We start from the raw sequence: 20,381 nt of genomic DNA on the forward strand, positions 1-20,381 counted from the left end.
GCTCTAGTTCTTCTGAGTCCTCTGGATCTTCATTTACTCCATATATTACGATATTGTTACGACTTCTGTTTTCGAGATCATCTACCTTTTTGGTTAACTCAAGAACTAGTTTGTTCGTGTTATTGCAAGCTTCGTCCACTTTCTCCAACCTTTGCTCATAATTCTCAATTCGGCACAGTTCTTTCTCAATTTTGGTAATCCTGGTTTGAATATTCTCGACTGTCGATTCTACCTGTTTCAGATTATTAGTCAGCGAAGCCAGAGTCTTATTAGTCTTTGTTTGCTCTTTCAAAATTTTCTTAAGTAATTGGTTGTTTAACTGTGTCTCAGACTCTGAATCAGAAGTAGGACCAGGATTTAGCTCTATGTCTCCGGAAGTTAGTAACAATAACCTGATCACTTGTAAACAGTCACATAATAGACCAAAGAAACACTGTGGGCTTGGCAACACCGTAAATATGACTGTATCATCTCTAATAGAAGAAGTTAGATACTTGTCACCGACATGGGCAAAAAGAATCGGGATCAGCATCCTTCGGTAACCGGTGTCACCAAGCCCACTGAAGGAATCTCGCAAGAGCGTCCAGTATTTATGCCTGAAGTGGTCGCTATCTGATGATGTCACCGAGCTGATACGCTGACAGGCTTGATGCAAGTAGGGCGTTGTTTCTTGGGTGAGCCGTGGCGATGGCATGATGACCAGGTCAGTCGGCGCATGCTCTTCAGGAGTCCTTTCGAACGGAGGGTCCGTTGATCCCACGGCGAAGTGCGCCCGGCAGGCGATCTGGGCAAAAAGAATCGGGATCAGCATCCTTCTGTAACCGGTGTCACCAAGCCCATATATTATGTTGGTTATTTATTTTTATTTATTTATTAGTTACCTGCATCGCCCCGCAGGGCATTACAGCAGGGGGGTACAGACTTCATTTATAGGTATAAAGCAATTATTGCAGTGCATGGAAAAATGCTTCGTTAGATGTAATACATACAATGCTCGATGGCAAACTGTTCCAGTCCCGAACAGTTCTAACAAAAAAAGAATAACGCAAGACGTCTCCCTTGCAAGAAAATTCTCTGACCTTCAAGCAGTGGTCCAGGTGCCTGGATATATTGTTCGCGGTTTATGCCAGTTTTTGAATAATAAATCTCACGGAAAAATTTCAATCTGATGTACCTTCTACGGTCCTTCTACTCTTGCCAGTTAAGTTTTCGTTTGCTTTTCGTCATACTAACTTGCCAATTATAATTACGAAGAACAAATCTAACTGCCCTATTCTAAATTTTCTCTAATTTTCCTACACACTCAGATGTGTGTGGGTCCCAGCAAACACATCCATATTCAAGTATGGAGCGTACATAACTGAAATACAGCTGTGTTTTTAAGTTGCTTGGTAAATGGCTGAAATTCCGCCGTAGAAAACCCAAACGTGACGCTGCCTTATTTGCAATATAATTAATGTGCTTATTCCATCGTAAGTCCGATGTAAAAAAGACGCCTAGATATTTAAATGACTTGCTTATTTTGAGAGTAAAATCATTAATTCTATATCTATACGGATAATTAGCACGTTTTCTTGTGAAGGTGACGTGAACAGTTTTGTTTATATTTAAGGACATGTCCCAACGTACACACCAGTCTGCCACAGTATCTAAATCAGTTTGCAGGATTTCTGAATCAGAAGTGGAATTTACTACTCTGTAAACAACACAATCATCGGCAAACATCCTGAATGAAGACTGTATGCCAACTGAAATATCATTAATATACAGCAAAAACAAAAGTGGTCCCAATACTGAGCCTTGGGGAACTCCCGACGTAACTGGTGCATACTGTGAAGAAACACCGTTCAGAACAACAGCCTGCCTTCGTAACGACAGATATTCTGCAATCCACGCAATTACTTTACGATCCAGGTTATACGCTTTCAATTTGGAGAGAAGAAGACTGTGCGCGACAGCATCAAATGCTTTGCGGAAATCCAAGAAAACGCAGTCCACAATTTGTTGCTTATCGATTGCCGATGCCAAATTATGAACGAACTCTACCAGCTGCGTACTGCAGGAAAATCCACGCCTGAAACCATGTTGACTAGTGCATAGGAGATTGTGTTTGGTGAGATGGGCCATAACATTTCTAGCAGTTAACTTTCTTCGACTGTACTCAGCCGCTTTGTAATTTGAAATTTGTAGGTGGACAGCAAGATTACTCTCGGCGGTGTGGCTCAACAGATTGTGGTCATCTCGCCCCACTTTAAAAAATTACGCCGCCGCCGTCTGGAAAACGTTGAAGTAGCGCCATCTATCGTCCATGCGATGTATTACCATGTGATTATGCTACTTTTTCATACCTCACAAAGAGCGGGCGCCTACCGCCTTGAGGTCGAATATTTTTGACCAATTTGGGCCGAAAAAGCCTTTCGACTCTTTGGAGGGCCATTTTTTTACCTCAAGGCGCTAGGTACCCGTTCGCCATGAGGTATGAAATTGCCCGCCATTTTAAGACTAACCATAACTAAATGTTAACCTAATTAGGCGATATTGGTGTCTAACATGCTGTAGTCATTGAGCCCGTTACGAATATGCCATTAGTTAGATCCGCACGTTATCGGTTAATTAAATATAAGCCTCACGATAACTCAATATTAATTTATTTAGTCAGTTTTGGTATCTAACCTGTTCTACTCATCTAGATGATTTCAAATATCTAATTAGTTTTATGATAACCTCAAGAATTACCGAGTTGTAAGCGATTAAACATAGTCATGTGATCAGTTATTTATGGCGTCACAAAATCAGTGATGTCACCAATAAATCACAGATTCGATATACTAATTACGTCACCAATCAATCACCAATTGGGTTGCTATATCGAATTACGATAGGGCCGCCATATTGAATTCCTCGGACTTAGAAAATTTCACGCCGAAGGGAGGTGGTAGCATGCCCCAAGAAATCACAGAAACGTGATGAATAAGAGCTAACGCCCTTAAAAAGCTCGCGTCTTTTCCGCGCGCAATGCAAAGCCCACCAGTCGACGTCACTGCGCGGCGTACGTGTCACGTGACATTCTTCCATCTGGGCTGGAGCTGGCTGGAGAAGTAAGTGGCGACAAACTGTGCAGCGTCCGAAGCCGATGCTTTCGGACTTCTGAACCGCTGGCGAGCGGTTCAGACTAGCGGCAGCGCAGGCAAAGTGCGAAAGCAACACCGCGAAATTGAGTCCAACGAGCTGTTCTTGGCGTTTAACTTTTACGTTCAAATGCGGACGTGCTACAAGGGGCAGCAGTCAACCAGTTTCCCGAAGTAACCGAGCGCTAGCAGGTTCTGGTCACACAGTGGGTTCTCGCGTGCTTCATGTCGGTTAATGATTCACTGGGCTCGGCTGAGGGCTGTTGTTTTCGTTACTGCGAGGGTTGTACGCTGAAATTGATGCCGTCAGCTACGCAGGCTGTTGTCATCGAAAACGGACGCTTTTTCCTCCTGGCTGGCGAGAATGATGTGCCTGCAGCGAAACAGGCGACCCATCTGGGGCGGCAATCTGATTCTAGAATAAAGTTCTCCTGACTGACTGACTGACTGACTGACTGACTGACTGACTGACTGACTGACTGACTGACTGACTGACTGACTCACTGACTGACTGACTGACTGTGACAGGCAGGCAGGCACAGGCAGGCAGGCAGGCACAGGCAGTCAGGCAGGCACAGGCAGGCAGGCACAGGCAGGCACAGGCAGGCACGGGCAGGCAGGCACAGGCAGGCAGGCAGGCAGGCAGGAACAGGCAGGCAGGCACAGGCAGGCAGGCAGGCAGGCACAGGCAGGCAGACAGGCAGGCACAGGCAGGCAGGCACAGGCAGGCAGGCAGGCAGGCAGGCACAGGCAGGCAGGTAGGCAGGCAGGTAGGCAGGCAGGCAGGCACAGGCAGGCAGGCATGCAGGCACAGGCAGGCAGGCAGGCAGGCAGGCAGGCAGGCAGGCAGGCAGGCAGGGAGGCAGGCAAAGGCAGGCAGGCACAGGCAGGCAGGCAGGCACAGGCAGGCAGGCAGGAACAGGCAGGCAGGCACAGGCAGGCAGGCAGGCAGGCACAGGCAGGCAGGTAGGCAGGCAGGTAGGCAGGCAGGCAGGCACAGGCAGGCAGGCAGGCAGGCACAGACAGGCAGGCAGGCAGGCACAGGCAGGCAGGCAGGCACAGGCAGGCAGGCAGGCAGGCACAGGCAGGCAGGCAGGCACAGGCAGGCAGGCAGGCAGGCACAGGCAGTCAGGCAGGCAGGCAGGCACAGGCAGGCAGGCACAGGCAGGCAGGCACAGGCAGGCACAGGCAGGCACGGACAGGCAGGCACAGGCAGGCAGGCAGGCAGGCACAGGCAGGCAGGCACAGGCAGGCAGGCACAGGCAGGCAGGCAGGCAGGCAGGCACAGGCAGGCAGGCAGGTAGGCAGGCAGGCAGGCAGGCAGGCACAGGCAGGCAGGCAGGCACAGGCAGGCAGGCAGGCAGGGAGGCATGCAAAGGCAGGCAGGCACAGGCAGGCAGGCAGGCAGGCAGGCAGGGAGGCAGGCAAAGGCAGGCAGGCACAGGCAGGCAGGCAGGCAGGCAGGCACAGGCAGGCAGGCAGGCACAGGCAGGCAGGCAGGCAGGCACAGGCAGGCAGACACAGGCAGGCAGGCAGGCACAGGCAGGCAGGCAGGCACAGGCAGGCAGGCAGGCAGGCACAGGCAGGCAGGCAGGCACAGGCAGGCAGGCAGGCACAGGCAGGCAGGCAGGCACAGGCAGGCAGGCAGGCAGGCAGGCAGGCACAGGCAGGCAGGCAGGCACAGGCAGGCAGGCAGGCACAGGCAGGCAGGCAGGCAGGCACAGGCAGGCAGGCACAGGCAGGCAGGCAGGCACAGGCAGGCAGGCAGGCAGGCACAGGCAGGCAGGCACAGGCAGGCAGGCAAGCAGGCACAGGCAGGCAGGCAGGCAGGCACAGGCAGGCTGGCAGGCAGGCAGCCACAGGCAGGCAGGCAGGCAGGCAGGCACAGGCAGGCAGGCACAGGCAGGCAGGCAGGCACAGGCAGGCAGGCAGGCAGGCACAGGCAGGCAATCAGGCACAGGCAGGCAGGCACAGGCAGGCAAGCACAGGCAGGCAATCAGGCACAGGCAGGCAGGCAGGCAGGCACAGGCAGGCAGGCACAGGCAGGCAGGTACAGGCAGGCAGGCACAGGCAGGCAGGCACAGGCAGGCACAGGCAGGCAGGCACAGGCAGGCAGGCAGGCAGGCACAGGCAGGCAGGCAGGCACAGGCAGAGAGGCAGGCAGGCAGGCACAGGCAGGCACAGGCAGGCAGGCAGGCACAGGCAGGCAGGCAGGCACAGGCAGAGAGGCAGGCAGGCAGGCAGGCACAGGCAGGCAGGCAGGCACAGGCAGGCAGGCACAGGCAGGCAGGCAGGCAGGCACAGACAGGCAGGCAGGCAGGCAGGCAGGCACAGGCAGGCATGCAGGAAGGCAGGCAGGCAGGCAGGAAGGCAGGCAGGCAGGCACAGGCAGGCAGGCATGCAGGAAGGCAGGCAGGCAGGCAGGCACAGGCAGGCAGGCAGGCACAGGCAGGCAGGCAGGCAGGCAGGCACAGGCAGGCACAGGCAGGCAGGCAGGCAGGCAGGCAGGCACAGGCAGGCACAGGCAGGCACAGGCAGGCAGGCGCAGGCAGGCACAGGCAGGCAGGCACAGGCAGACAGGCACAGGCAGGCAGGCACAGGCAGGCACAGGCAGGCACAGGTAGGCACAGGCAGACAGGCACAGGCAGACAGGCACAGGCAGGCAGGCAGGCAGGCACAGGCAGGCAGGCACAGGCAGGCAGGCACATTCAGGCACAGGCAGGCAGGCACAGGCAGGCAGGCACAGGCAGGTACAGGCAGGCACAGGCAGGCAGGCACAGGCAGGCACAGGCAGGCACAGGCAGGCACAGGCAGGCAGGCACAGGCAGGCACAGGCAGGCAGGCAGGCAGGCAGGCAGGCAGGCACAGGCAGGCAGGCAGGCAGGCACGGGCAGGCAAGGGCAGGCACGGGCAGGCAGGCGGGCAGGCAGGCGGGCAGGCAGGCAGGCAGGCAGGCAGGCCGACCGACCGACCGACCGACCGACCGACCGACCGACCGACTGACTGACTTTCTGACTGACGGACGGACGGACGGACAGACAGACAGACAGACAGACAGACAGACAGACAGACAGACAGACAGACAGACAGACAGACAGACAGACGGAGGGACGGACGGACGGACGGACGGACGGACGGACGGACAGACAGTTTGCCTTTCGATCACAGCGAGTGGTTAATGAACTTGAACTTGAACGGCAAGGCTAGGCTAGGCTAATTAACGGCGAGGCTAAATAACGGCGAGGCTAGAGCTGCCCATTAGTGCTGCCACTGCTCCATTGTGTGGATATCACAGCATGGGCTTGATGTTTGCCGATATGCCCGCTGAATATGGGTTATGTTTGTGGGTTCGCCATGTCCAAAAATTCTGGGCAAAAGTATTTTCAACGGTAAAGTGTTTATGAACTCCATTTTTTCATGTATTGTAAGATTTCTCTACATCCGCAAATCTCCTGTCGGCAGGCTTGCATTTTTTTTTGCTGTGAACGTTTTTGTCATCGCCGAAAACGTTATACATTGTTTTTTTATGGCAACCTTAACTTCTCGATGCCAGCAATGGAAAATAAAACTTTAAAAGAAAGATTACTCCACGCATCGGAATAATGGACCACTACCTTCAAAATGTACATATCAGTACCTTTCAATATTCAAATATCCAAAATTTTCGTCCAAGAATGCTGGACATGTGCAAAGATTATACGCATTGGAGTAGCAGTCGGGATAGATGTGGGCGTACAGAATCAGATGTGGTCTGCAGGCGGCGCCAGGCATGATCCTGGGCCTTGGACAGTGTCTTGTGTCTCACCGGGTACCTGCGGCGGTCCAGTTGGCAGGCTCGTGTTGTTTATTAGTAGTTGTTGAGTGTATCCTTGTGGGCACCCTCGGCATGTCCTCCCGCGTCTGCCCGGTAGGCTAATTCACGGACGGTGCTATGGGAAGAAATGTATCCCGCCCTCTACCCTGGTATGACAGCGGTGGTGACAGACGTGAACGACAGCAACCTCAGTAGTTGCACACTACACGAAATCGACACACAAAGATAGCCGAAGAGACAGTCATCGCGCTTTACCTCTCCGCCACCACAGCAACCACCATTATAAGACTCCAAACGCGCTGTCCAAAACTACGCACGCGGCTAGATCTCTGCCTCTGTGCAACGAGTCTGGCAACTCTGTGCCTCTGTGCACAGCCAAACTTTCAATTTTGTTGGGCTCAATGGGCCTCGGCAACTATGAAATATTGTACGATACTGTTATGAGCATATGATGGCAATTATCTAACTTCCGATGCGTTGCAAAATCTTGTTTTCAAAGTTTTGTGGCGATAGCTACACTACGCTACCTCTTTAACCCTTCAGTGTGGCACCATTTGAGGTCCATGGCGGCGCCGTTGGTCACGTGGTGCGTCCCTTGGTCACGTGGGTTGGTCATGTGGTGCGGAGCAGCTGCTGCTGCCTGCGGCGCGCAACAGCTGTGCGCATGCGCCGCGTCAAGTCGGACGAAGATGGAGAAGGAACGCCTAGCGAAACGGAGCGGCGAGAGACTGACTGCAATTCGACTGAGAGTTCCACTCGGTCAGATGCAGCTATCGCGTCACTCGAGGTTTAGCCAGAGCTAAACCACAGCCATTTTTGTCCTGCGCTCTCACCGAGTAGTTAAGAAACGCATTTCAACAGCGCTAAAGATGGGACGCAAAGATGGAGACACCACAAGCGCCCCTGGTGTCTCCTTCCTTGCGTCCCGTCCTTTGCGCTGTTTCAAATATGAACGTTAACCAACAAGCCCAATTCAAAGCACTTGTATAGTAAGAAAGGCATAGAAAAACTACAGGGACAATTATTTACATTCCCTGTGAGGAATATGATAGCATCAGAGTCAGCGAATTTTATGACCAACCACAACACCAGGTTTTTTTTCCGTGATGAGGCTTTTGTTTACGGTGATGCAGGTGGAGAGAAAGGATGGGGAAGAGAAGTGACGGGGTGTGGGTGTGCTTGCCTCTGACAACACCTTGCCTTCGCTAAGGTGGAACGCGCTGCTGAATATTTGCGCATAGTTTGCCGTAGCTCATACTGTACGTTTCGCTGCTGAACCCCTGTTGACTCTGCATCCGCTGCACGAAATGCTGCAGGTGCTTCGCGTCTCTGTGGCTTTGTTTTGATGTCTGCGGTATGTCTATTTGTATTCTGTCTTCGCACTCTCGTCCGGACTTGGCTACTCGAAGAGCTGAGTTTTCGCGGATTCTGCTCTTCCGTTCGAGACCTGGTGTCAGCTGCAAGCCTTGTGCGTCTACTGGGTCCAATATCAACATGGTGTCAGAAGCAGTCGCTCAAAGGCATTTATTAGACAAGCGTTTTATTAGTCCTAGCGTGTCACGTCATCACACCTAACGATACTCCGTCTGGCAGTGGCGAAAAAAAAAAGGGAAAAGGCTCGTGCCCGCAAGCGCCTGGTGGCGAACAATGGGCACCGCGTTTCCCCCACCTCGTCTCGTGACCCCTCTGCCAAATGCACGTGTTCCTCTTCCCACTCCTGCGCCGCGTCTGTGCTAACATCGCTGAGTTCTCGGGAAAGGAGCCATTAGCAGCTTCCACTACAAAACACGCGGTTTCTCTTCCGATCCCCCGATTGGCGCCTTCGCGAAGAAAGCGGCGAGATAACATCATCCTGCCCTTGTCATCACTGTGGCGGTAGCGCCGGTCTTTCCAGTGGTGGAGCCCGCGGTCCAAAACCTTCGCACCTCTCTATTCAAAATGACGAAAGGGAGGCGGCTAGGGAGATGATACGTCCGTGAGTAATTAGTCAGGTCAATTCGTAAACGTGACTCAGCAGAAGTAGAGTCAGCTTTGTGATGAAAGGCATCTGGAAAAATGAGCTCCATGTCTACTGTCTGCAGCTGAAATTGGTGTGGTGAGAGGAGCAGACTGTGTGCCAGGCTACAGTCGCAGTGGGCTCGGCAGCACTGCGTCGGCCGGATTGCCTAATATGCCTCACCATTGCTTTGTGCAGCTTCTCATCCTCACTCGTTCCTGGCCACACGGTTTGAGCTCCAATCGCACTGGACCCTTTGCTACTGCGAGCGCATCGTCCCGGGAGGCGGCCGTCGCCACGGAGGAAATCCACAGGAACCGCCCGTCAGCAGCCCCAGAATCACTGGCACCTGACCTTCAGTCCTGCCCAGCAGCACCACCCCCGAAACCGGAGACTGCGCACAACTTCCGCGCATCACATCACTCAAACCACCACCGACAACAACGTCACCGTATATCAGACAGCCTACAATCAACATCCACTTCAGTGGGCTTGGCAGCACTTGCGTCGGCCGGCTTGCGTAAAATGCCTCACCTTTGCTTTGTTCAGGTAAAACATTCTTACCCTCTTTTTGCTAAGCGTACTAGTTTGCTGGCCTGGTTGTGCTGCCGAGTCGAGGTTATTGCATTTCTCTTTCAACCGAGTGCACACGTGTATTGCTTGATCTTTTAGTCCTTTGCGGCGATATCGAGCCAAATCCTGGCCTACGACTTGCGCTGGCGCCGATAGCAACAATGACGTGTTAGTGGCACTGGACGATACCAAGGCTGGTCAGGCATCTATTCTGGGAGAAATGAAAGCAATTCGTACTCAACTGGCTGAACACGAGAAAGCGTTTCAAGAAATTAAAGCTAGGCTTGCTGTAATTGGTTACAACTGTGCTTCTAAATTTAAGCTCTCTTAAATAGCAATTTGATAGCCTCCAGTGTCTCGCTGAGAGTACCGTTAGGAGACCTTGTGCGTAGAATGGATCACTATGAGGATCAGTCTCGTCGTCCTAATGTTTTGTTTTTTGTTGTAAATGATACTGATCGTGAAACTTGGGTGGAATCTGAGAAGTTAATTATCGTGGTTTTGTGATATCAAGTTTAATGTTTCAGTCGAACCAATGTACGTCGAACGAGCACACCGACTCGGGCGTTTTGAGAGTAAGAAAATTATGCCAATAATGGTAAGGTTTGCGCAATCAGGATCAAAGAACAGGTACTTACTAATGCAAAGAAACTGAGAAGGGCCAATTTTAGCATTTCCGAAGACTATTGCCAGAACACACGCCCAGCTCGTAAAAACCTCGTCCAGTTTGCAAAAGACCAATGTGAGAAGTTCACCCTGCGGCACAACAGGACTATCAAAAGCAATACCACATACACATTTGATCAGGATTCTCAACAGGTTGTACCTTGCACCCCATGGCTACCTCCTAGTCCCTCGCACGGCGCTGCTCTTAACTCTGTATCTTTCGTTTACACCACCTTAAGAAGCCTTCTTCCTAAACACGACGCTCTAACAAGTCTCATTGATACCACTAAATGCAATATCATTGTCCTAACTGAAACTTGGCTTAATGAACTAATAGATTACAAAGAAGCGCAGATAATATTCCCGAACTTCGATATTTTTCGGCGCGATCGCGAAGGCATGCAAGGCAGCGGCGTGCTGATAACCACCCACCGTAAGCTTCAATGCTTCGATTTAAAAACTGAATCGCCCCTTGAAATATTGTTCATCTGCTCCATCGCCTATTTTCCGCCCATTTTAATCTGCATCGTGTGCCGTTCTCCAGACAGCGACGCTTCGTTCGTTCCACTATTTCATGACGCTATTAACAATGTAACCTCAAAAATTCCGCATGCTAGTGTCTTTATATTAGGCGATTTTAACTTCCTGACGATAAACTGGTTTCGCCCTTCTGAGATCGCATCAGATTCCGCAGAATGTCATTTTATGAACGCATGTCAAACCTTTGCTTTAACCAGCTAGTCTCTTCCCCAACAAGACAAACTGCACAATCATCTAGCATACTTGATCTGATACTAACGTCCCAGCCAGAGAACCTGTTATTGTAGCATTACTGTAGCACTTACTGTAACATTAACCGTGAACTTGAGAATTTCTGTGCTTGGTACGTTCCTTATTGATTTTGAACAAAGATCTACCGAGACTAACTGGCTTCTCTTTAAGAATAAAATGAATAACCTCATCCAACTGTACATTCCTACAATTACTCTCAGTGAGCGCGTTTCTACCCCTTGGTTCAATAATACATTAAAACGCCTCAATAACAAGAAGAAAAGGCGTTTTCGGGCTGCGCGTGGAAAAAATATTATGAAGCTGAAAAGATTTATAACGCCCGAGTTTTTAAATCTGAGCAAACAGTTTTTTAACACCACACTCCCCAGAATGTTGCGCACAAATCCTCGTCAGGCACTTTTTGAGACGAAACTGTCTCAAAAAGTGTCTCATTTGCCCCTCTGTTATTGGTCGGCCATCGGCGGCGGCCATTTTGCTTTTTGCGTCACTGACTGACGTCATAGATGGCCCAGAAGTGTTGACGTTGGCCACCTAATTATGCGGGCAGATTGAGACGAATTTTTGAGACTGGGAAATGTATTCTCAACGCGTTTGAGAAGCAAAATGGCTGCGGTTGATTTCGCCATACGCGGCTGGCCGCGCGTGCAACGGCGTAGGAGAGTGCACGAAGACGGTTTTGACTTGCCAGACAGGCTGTTTCGTCGCCAATTTCGACTCAGGAAGGAGACTGCACAGTGGCTGTGCGATCAACTCACCGATGAACTGGGAGGTGCACTGTCAGTGCAGCGACAGGTGTGCGCGCTGCGCTTCTTCGGCACCGGCGGATTTCAAGGCGCCGTGGGAAATGAGGGCAACGTCGCTATAGCCCAGCCCACTGTCAGCAAGTGTGTGCGGCGGGTGTCAGCAGCTATTGTCACAGTGGGGTCGCGGGATGGTTGGGTGCTGTTCCCGGCGAGCCCGGAAGAGAAGGCGGCGGTGAAGGAGGGCTTATTTCGCCACGGCAGCATCCCCGGCGTCGTTGGGTGTATGGATGGCACGCTTATCGCCATCAAGGCACCACGGGGCGATGCTGCACACACGGCCGCCTTTTGGAGCCGTAAGGGCTACTACGCCCTCAACACGATGATAGTAGGCTTCGCTCTCCATTTTTGACTGCATGTTCGGCTGCAAGCTCGGGCCTTAATGGCGGAAGTTCACAACTAAGCTTGTGGTGTGCTTTCTCTCACAGGTGTGCGACTCCAACATGAAAATTATAGCTGTTGACACCCGCTGCCCGGGATCGGACCACGCCTTTTCATGGCACTATTCGTGGCTGCGCCACGAGATAGAGCAAGGACTGCTGCAAGGTGGCGAGTTTCTTCTGGGTAAGCAATAAGAAACCCCCACCTCGGTTACAAATTCCGTGGTGAGGCAAAAATGAAAACCGAAAGAGGTTATCGAGGCTTACTTCACCTCCAAAAAGGGTGACAACTGTGTCGGTTCGTCTGAATTATGTCCAGCAAAGAAACATCGAAATCTTACATGGGTACATTGGGGCTTTCCATTCCTACTAATCACACAGGACCTGTCGATAATGTATTCTCACTGCGCACGGTGTGTTTTTATAAGTTTCCGTTTTCACAAAAAAGTCAGTTGCAAGTTCTGGGCTTTGTGTGTGCGTCTTTGTGCCTCTTGTTGACCGGTCGTCTTCACGCATTTTTTTTTTTGGACGTTGCTATGAATCTGCTGCCATTGTATCAAGAGTGTTGAGATTTAGGACGACAAAGGCCAGGCTTAACTGAACATCATTTCTGTTATTCAGGGGACAGTGGCTACCCTTTGGAGCCCTGGCTTTTAACACCTGTGCCAGGGCATCCCAGTCTGGCCTCTCTAGAGGGGTTATACAACTCAGCACACAGCTCCATGCGATCCGTCGTGGAGCGCGCCATCGGCGTGTTGAAGAGACGCTTCCAGTGCCTGCAAAGCTACTGGACGCTCCAATATGAGCCGGAGCGAGCGGCCCTCATAATCGGAGCATGTGCTGCGCTGCACAACCTCTGTGTGAATGACCCCTTGCCAGAAGGAGACGTGGATGCCACTGACCCGGACGACAATGAGCCACCTCCGGCTGCAGTCTACACGCAAGGCGCTGCAAGCTGCCTTACCTACCTGCGGGGGAGAGCCGTGCGCAACGGTATTGTTGAGCTTTTTCGGAGAACTCGTCTCCGGAGGCTGACATACCTGCGCACGGTGCGTCGTCAGTTGCGGCGGCAACTCCAGCGTCGCCAGCACTGAGCCCATCGACACCACCTCGCAAGGTAGCTAGCAAAGGTGCTCATTTGTGCAACACAGCAGCCACGGTTACTGTTGGCAGCGTCATCCCCTCGTGTCAGTGTACAGTGTACACTTGTGTGTGAGCAACTCTGCATTGTGGCTGTGCCCTTAGCCGCAGCCCGCCAAGTGCCGACTTTTATTTTTTTTTGTTTCCTGTGTGTGCCTACAAGCTGCCGGCGCTGAAGAAGCGCAGCGCGCACAACACCTGTCGCTACACTGAAAGTGCACTCGCCTGCGAACCTCCCTGTTCATTGGCGAGTTGGTCGCACAGGAACTGTGCAGTCTCTTTCCCGAGTCGAAATTGGCATCGAAACATCTCGTCTGGCAAGTCAAAACCGACTTCGTGCACCATCCTATGCCGTGTGTGTATGTGTGCGTGCGTGCTTAAGTGGGTGAATAAAAAGTGTACTGTTAAAACAAAGCACTGAATGTTTGTGATGCTTATTGAAATGAGGAAGTCCCACTGAAGCAATTTTTTTGCTCTATATGCATTCAAGGGCCGAAATGATTTTGATGGACATATTGTAGTGCCAGAGATGTCAGGTGCTCTTTGTTGGTATTTCAGTTAAATTTGAAAGGTGTGCTTGCACCCTGTATTTAAGAATAAATAAAAAAGACACAACCAAAGAGGACAACACACCTCATTGCGCATCCCCAACCGTGATGACATCAGTGGACAGAAGGGCCATCCTTCAAACTCACCAAGTCTGCCCAGTAGCATCATCGATTTAGGAGACGCGTGGTGAGGTGTGTTGTCCTCTTTGGTTATGTCCTTCTGTAAGGAGGGTTTTTTATGTATTCCTAAATTACAGGGTGCAAGCACACCTTTCAAATTTAACTGAAATACCAACAAAGAGCACCTGTACACATCTCTTGCGCTACAATATGCCCATACAGCTCATTTCAGGGTTCCTTTCAGCATGCACTTTATTTTTTTTTTTGAGCAGCATTTATCCCAAGTGTTTTTATTTGAACAGACAGGTGCAAAATGCACTGCTTGCATTACCATGAATCTTCACGTGTGGTACACAAATTGCAACATACAAACATGATAAACATGGCAAGACTAGCGGCCTACGTGTTACCACAGCTTCTACGTGAGTTATACAAACAGAAAACGCACTTCCCCACACGTCTTTAACCATGGTACACATCTAAAGCAATGCTCTATAAGTGTGTAATATATTTCGCCTGACTAGAATATGTTTATCACCTACAAAATGCATGAATATCAATACGACGACGTGTGATGAAGTTCTGCTCAATGGCAAACCCTAGCAGTTCCGAGAAGATTGACGCACAACGTAATGCATCACGAATATGGCAAGTTGTACTGTCAGAATGACTTTAACACGACAAAATTCTCATTCATCATCATCAGCCTGACTACGCCCCTTACAGGGCAAAGGCGTATTCCATGTCTCTCTAATTAACCATGTCCTTTGCCAGCTGCGTCCACAGTGTGCCCGCAAACTTCTCTCATCCGCCCACCTAACTTTGTTCCGCCCCCCTGCTATGCTTGCCTTCTCTTGGAATACACTCCGCTACCCTTAAGGAGCAGCGGTTATCTTGCCTTCCAATTACATGCCCTGCCCAAGGGATATCGGTAAACTGCCATTCATGATCTGAGAGAACCGGTCATATCCGCTCCAGTCCATCCTTATCCGTCTAGTTTTTTCCGTCTCATGATCCGGATCAGCTGTCACTGCCAATTGTGAACTGCTGTTCCCTTGCTAGGCTGTAGAAGATTACTTTGGCTTGCTGCATGTTAATTTTTAGACCCACCGTTCTGCTCTGCTGAACTCGTTCCTCACCTGAGTGACTCAGCAAGGCAATGTCATCAGCGAATCGCAGATTATTTAGGTATTCTCCATTTACTCTTATTCCCAACTGTTCCCTATTCAGGCCTCAGAATACCTCCTGTAAACAGGCGGTGAATAGCATTGGCGAGATCGTGTCTCCTTGCCTGATGCCCTTCCTTATTGGAATTTTATTGCTGACTTTATAGAGGACTATGGTAGCTGTACAGTTCCTATATATATCTTCCAATATTTTGGCATAAGGCATGCTAAGCCCCGTCGTGGCATCTCAGTGTTTGAAGTATTCTGCTACCGATCTGGAGCAGGTTAACTGTCAGCCATGGGGTCACATTGCGATGGACAAATCGTGCGCGTGTGCTGCGCAATGTGTAGACACGTTCAAGAACCCCGTGGTGTAAATTAACCCGGAGCCCTCTACAGCATTGTCCCTATAAGCACATGTGTCACATCGGGTCGTTAAAGCACACAATTAAGTGAATGTGCGAAGTAGGAAAATTAATGAACATATGAAAAACCAAACACTGACTAGATATAGCATACCTTGTGTGTCTTGCAGAAGGTAAAAAGGTAACATCTAAAGACGAAATCAAAGTAAATAGTACATATCACACACCTTGTGTGTCTTGCAAAAGGTTGCAAGGTACCATCACAAAAATTGACACACACACTTCAGACTGGTTATGTGCGGGAATGCGAAAGCATGTGCGTATGACACCACCTGGAACGCTGTACGAGAAATGGTTGGTTGCAATTTTGACACGAATGTAGCAGGGAAAAGTTGCGCCATATTGAACTCAGCCAGTGGGGGGTGTGTAAGGCGAATGTCATGTATATGACCGTCAGGGAAGGCGGCCCTCAGCTTGCCTTGTGCGCCATGCGACCACGGGATGACGACAAATTTATCCTGACATGACTGGGATTTTCTATACCGTCTGCGAGTGCTCATACATGCCGTCCAGTTTTCTCGTAGGGGGACTAGCAATGCTTCCACATTGAAACACGAAACCAAAGTGGACAACGAATATTGCACAGCCTGTACACTTCACACAAGTTAAAAAGTACAAAAGGAAAAAAAAACATTCATACATAAGCCCCCTGCACCTGGCAGGGAATTAAAAAAATATTCTGCACCTTGCAGAAGGAAAACAAATATATGCATAATACCTGCACCTGGCAGGGAATTAAAAAAATATTGTGCACCTTGCAGAAGGGAAACAAATATATGCATAACGCCTGCACCTGGCAGGGAATTAAAAAAATATTGTGCACCATGCAGAAAGAAAACAAATATATGCATAACGTCTGCACCTGGCAGGGACTTAAAAAATATTCTGCACCTTGCAGAAGGAAAACAAGTATATGCATATCGCCTGCACCTGGCAGGGAATTAAAAAAATATTCTCCACCTTGTAGAAGGAAAACAAATATATGCATAACGCCTGCATCTGGCCGGGAATTAAAAATTATTCTGCGTCTTGCAGAAGGAAAAAAAATGGAAAAACAGGTAAAAAAGGAAAAAAGAGCCCCACCGAACAAGTTACTGCGGTGGCTGTACCTGATTCTGCAAGACACGCATAATAAAGGCCAGCGCAAGTACCACTTGCTCGGTGAGGCGCACTGTGTCAGCCCTTGCTGCATCGGCAGTCCGCACCATCTACGCCCCAGTTTGCTTCACGACAGCAGTCACTTCCCTCACTGCCGCCGTGAGGCTGCGGACTTCTGTTGCTGTCTGGCGTAGGTGCTGTACATAAAAGGAGCTTCATTTGCACACTTAACAGACATAGAGGGCTCGTTTCGCATAAAGATGACCTACTGAAATGTCTCTAGAGGTCAGGCATAGGTTTCGAACTGTGGACAGCATGTTGCATGCAGCTACTTCTCCTTCACTAAATGTGGTGGGTGCTGTCTGCACATACCTCCAGGAGGCGTGCGTGAAACGCGATGTCCTCAACATTGCGGGCTGCGAGGAGGTCGTTGGTGCGCCGGGTCGCCGCTAGCAGCTGGCGCACTTCCTCCGTCCGCGTGCTCCGCTCCTGCTGACTCGGACGGCCCGGCACCACAGTTGGCTGCTCCTGTGCAGCTGTCAAAAGGAGAATGTCACTGACTGTACACTTGTCATATAGCCGAGCACGATGAGCAATAACCTGACTGTTTGGTGCAATATTTCAGAGGGCTGTTGACATGCATACTGGGGAACAGTACATAAAAGCATTCATAGTCAGCGGTATGACGAAAACAACATTGTTTCAATGTGCACATTTGTGTCACCATCGCAGACACCACAGTTCCCGTTGTAAGAAGAAAAAGCTTGCACAAGGTACCAGTGGTGCATATGAAAGACACTTCTGTGGGTGGCCGCCGCGGTGGCTGAGTGGTTATGGCGCTCGGCTGCTGGCCCAAAAGACGCAGGTTCGATCCCGGCCGCGGCGGTCGAATTTCGATGGAGGCGAAATTCTAGAGGCCCGTGTACTGTGCGATGTTAGTTCATGTTAAAGAACCCCAGGTGGTCGAAATTCCCGGAGCCTTTCACTACGGCGTCTCTCATAGCTTGAGTCGCTTTGGGACGTTAAATCCCCATAAACCAAACCAAACTTCAGTGGGTATTGTAAAGTGATACTAATAGTCTACTCCGGCAAATGGTATTAATGGTAGGTAGCTTGCGAAATGGATAATGTGCAGCCTGATATTGGAACACCAACTCACAGGCTGTGCCACAAGGCATGTCCTCCAGCTCCTTTTCATCCGGGGGGGGGGGGGGGGGTGTCATCTATGTGAATTCATTCCAGAAGACACCACTGCTTAGTGGACAGTTTCAGCAGAGCATGTAGTGGCGCAAAACACACGGTTACTAGGTACTGAGACACAAGAAGAAAAACAGCAGTACCAAGAGGGCAAGATAGTACAAGGTACATAACTCGAGGTTGCATTTGTTACCTCAGCATTCGCATCCCTTCCTAACTAAACGAAGAACCACAATGAGGTCAACAATGTGTACAAGTTGTTAGGTGTACATATCAAATGACTAAAAATTCACTTACCAGGTGGAGAGCGCGCCTCTGCCTGCTGCAGGCCGATTGTCCCTGGTACCTCCCCCACGGACACACGGGTCTGGTTCTGCAACAGGCACAGCGCCCCACGTTCATGCACGAGTGTCTCGAAGTTCATTCTGTGTGTGCATTTCTCACAGTACATGGCCCCGAGGTTGACATTCATTGTTCTTCATTAGCCTCCACTATCATTCCCCCTTCATTATTAGTAACGTCACCGCGGCTTACCACATACCTGGCTGGAGGAAGAAAACATGGGAGCTGCGACGCCTTGCACGAGGCCTGGCGCCCGCAGCTTGCACACACGGCCTGGAAGCCCCGGCAGCCTGCCGCCTCCAGTGCCTCTGCGACAGGATGCGGAGAGGCATATTCAAGGGCCATTCGACAGACCGTTGTTGACATGCGCACCTTCCCGCTGCCAAAAGCTGGACCTCCTCCCTCTTACACCGGGCACACCACACCTGCCACGTGTGGCGCCAGAGGGGCACACTTTTGACAACGGGGCCCACGGCGTTGAGCAGGTTCGCAAGCTCCTGCTACAGCTCGCGCCTGCGAGCCGCCGTGTAGCCCCCGGAAAGGGGTGAGGCAGCGTGAGCTAGCGCCGGGTGCTGCTCCATGAACTCAACCATTAGCTCGTACTGTGCTTTCCACACGCGCGTGCACGCCTTGGCAGACATGGCCATTTCAAATGACACCGGTACCTCATGCCAATTCCGCCAGCGATTTCTTAGTATCGGTCAGGGAATGAAAAAGGGAATAATGGGGAATGCACAGCTTGGCTTCACGAGGACGTGCGCTATATATATAACTTGGGTTCACACAGCAGAGCATAGACGTGCGCTCTATTGCAACAACTTATACAAGGTTACGAAGCAGCAAGGATGGAGCAAGACGGTTGGTAGTGTGCGCCAAATCGTTTTTCTCGTCCTTGGTCGTTCCTTACTTACACACCTACATACAATGAACAGACGATCATGCAGCCATACAACTTTATTTCGCCCCATATGTCACACTTCCCGGTCGTTTTGTATTTAGCAAACAAAAAACAGAACCACACGTCAACCCAAGAGCATTTTTGGGCCATTGTTGTCATCGATAAGCAAATACACACTTACCACTATATGTTGTCCTCGTCGATTTTCGAGCCCAGCATTCCTTGTAAGTTGATATCCGCATGCCGTAGCGTTCACTGCCTTCAATCAGATTTTTCTGCGCACTTAAGACATCTTAAAGTACCTTGATTTTAGACGACACGCAAAAAATCGGGGACTAGCCGTGGAATCAGCTGTTTTCTTGCAAGCCGCCATGCTCACTCGATACCACTGCCAGCGCGCCCTCACGGCGGAAGAAGTTACCCTACAGCAAATTTATTTGAAAAAATGAAAACCCTTCTAATTTTCATTCGCATTATTAACTTTACAACACAGTTAATTACCAAAATAAAACATTAGTTGCTTTCTTCATTGCGCTTCTGTTTATTTTTTGACTAACATGTTCAAGCTTTACTGCTCACAGCACACTTTCGCGGCAACAAAAGTGACTGAACAACCAATTAAATTGAAAAACTGAAAACACTGCTTGTTTAGCTTAGTGCTGTTGAGTTTTAAATACAGTTTCTTAGCAAAATAAAGCATTACTCGTTTTTATTCACTGCGTCTTTACAGCAAAACATCAGTCTACGGTCCTTTGTCGTGCGAATAGCGGTTTCGGGGCGGAGCCCTGCTACTAGCCACCGCAACCTTGCTCCGCATTGGCCAATTCCGCGGTCGGCATCTCTCGGTGTCGTCATTTTGACGTCACGATATCAAAATTGAGACAGTTTTTGATAGCGATGCGTAATTGCGGCCAGATCACGTCCTCGGTTATTTTCGGCGAACGTTACATCTAGCAGCATCATCGTTGAAATCACAAGCCTCTCTTACATTTGTACGGCCTGAATTTGAGTATGCATGCGCTATCTGGTGCCCTAATCAAAATAATCTTTTGTAATACGCTAGAAGCAATTAAAAACCGCGCCGCTAGGTTCATATTTTCTGCTTATTCTTATTATGGAAGTGTCGCTAAACTAAAAGGCAATGCTCATCTCACAAGTTTAACTAGCCGACGTCACATCGCAAGATTATGTCTATATCACAAGTTCTATTATCATGTTCCGCACGAGTCTCTTATCATCCTAGCCCACCGCACCTCAGGCTGCACGAACCATGAAAAGGCCTATCCTCCAACTGTCCC

General features: G+C 50.3%; 1 protein-coding gene across 1 annotated transcript; it reads right to left on the minus strand.

The window, feature by feature from the left end:
- Positions 1-221: 221 nt before the first annotated feature.
- Positions 222-19,423, minus strand: LOC144115547 (uncharacterized). The gene is made up of 5 exons (XM_077649974.1): positions 19,265-19,423; positions 18,385-18,493; positions 18,141-18,216; positions 17,019-17,182; positions 222-784 (listed from the first exon to the last, which is right to left on the minus strand). The coding sequence occupies exons 1-4, from the start codon at positions 19,323-19,325 to the stop codon at positions 17,096-17,098; spliced, it is 333 nt and encodes a 110-aa protein (XP_077506100.1). The 5' UTR covers positions 19,326-19,423; the 3' UTR covers positions 222-784; positions 17,019-17,095.
- Positions 19,424-20,381: the final 958 nt, after the last annotated feature.

This window comes from Amblyomma americanum, chromosome 1 (genome assembly GCF_052857255.1).
Source record: "Amblyomma americanum isolate KBUSLIRL-KWMA chromosome 1, ASM5285725v1, whole genome shotgun sequence".
Taxonomy (NCBI): Eukaryota; Metazoa; Arthropoda; class Arachnida; order Ixodida; family Ixodidae; genus Amblyomma; species Amblyomma americanum.

What these genes read in the sequence shown, in the direction of transcription:
- LOC144115547 (XM_077649974.1), bottom strand. Translation starts at nt 19,325, where the DNA reads ATGCGGATATCAACTTACAAGGAATGCTGGGCTCGAAAATCGACGAGG. An exon ending in GACGAGGACAACATATAGTG is followed by an intron (nt 18,494 to 19,264) that starts GTAAGTGTGTAT and finishes ATCCTGTCGCAG; the next exon opens with AGGCACTGGAGGCGGCAGGC. An exon ending in TGTTTTCTTCCTCCAGCCAG is followed by an intron (nt 18,217 to 18,384) that starts GTATGTGGTAAG and finishes TGCCTGTTGCAG; the next exon opens with AACCAGACCCGTGTGTCCGT.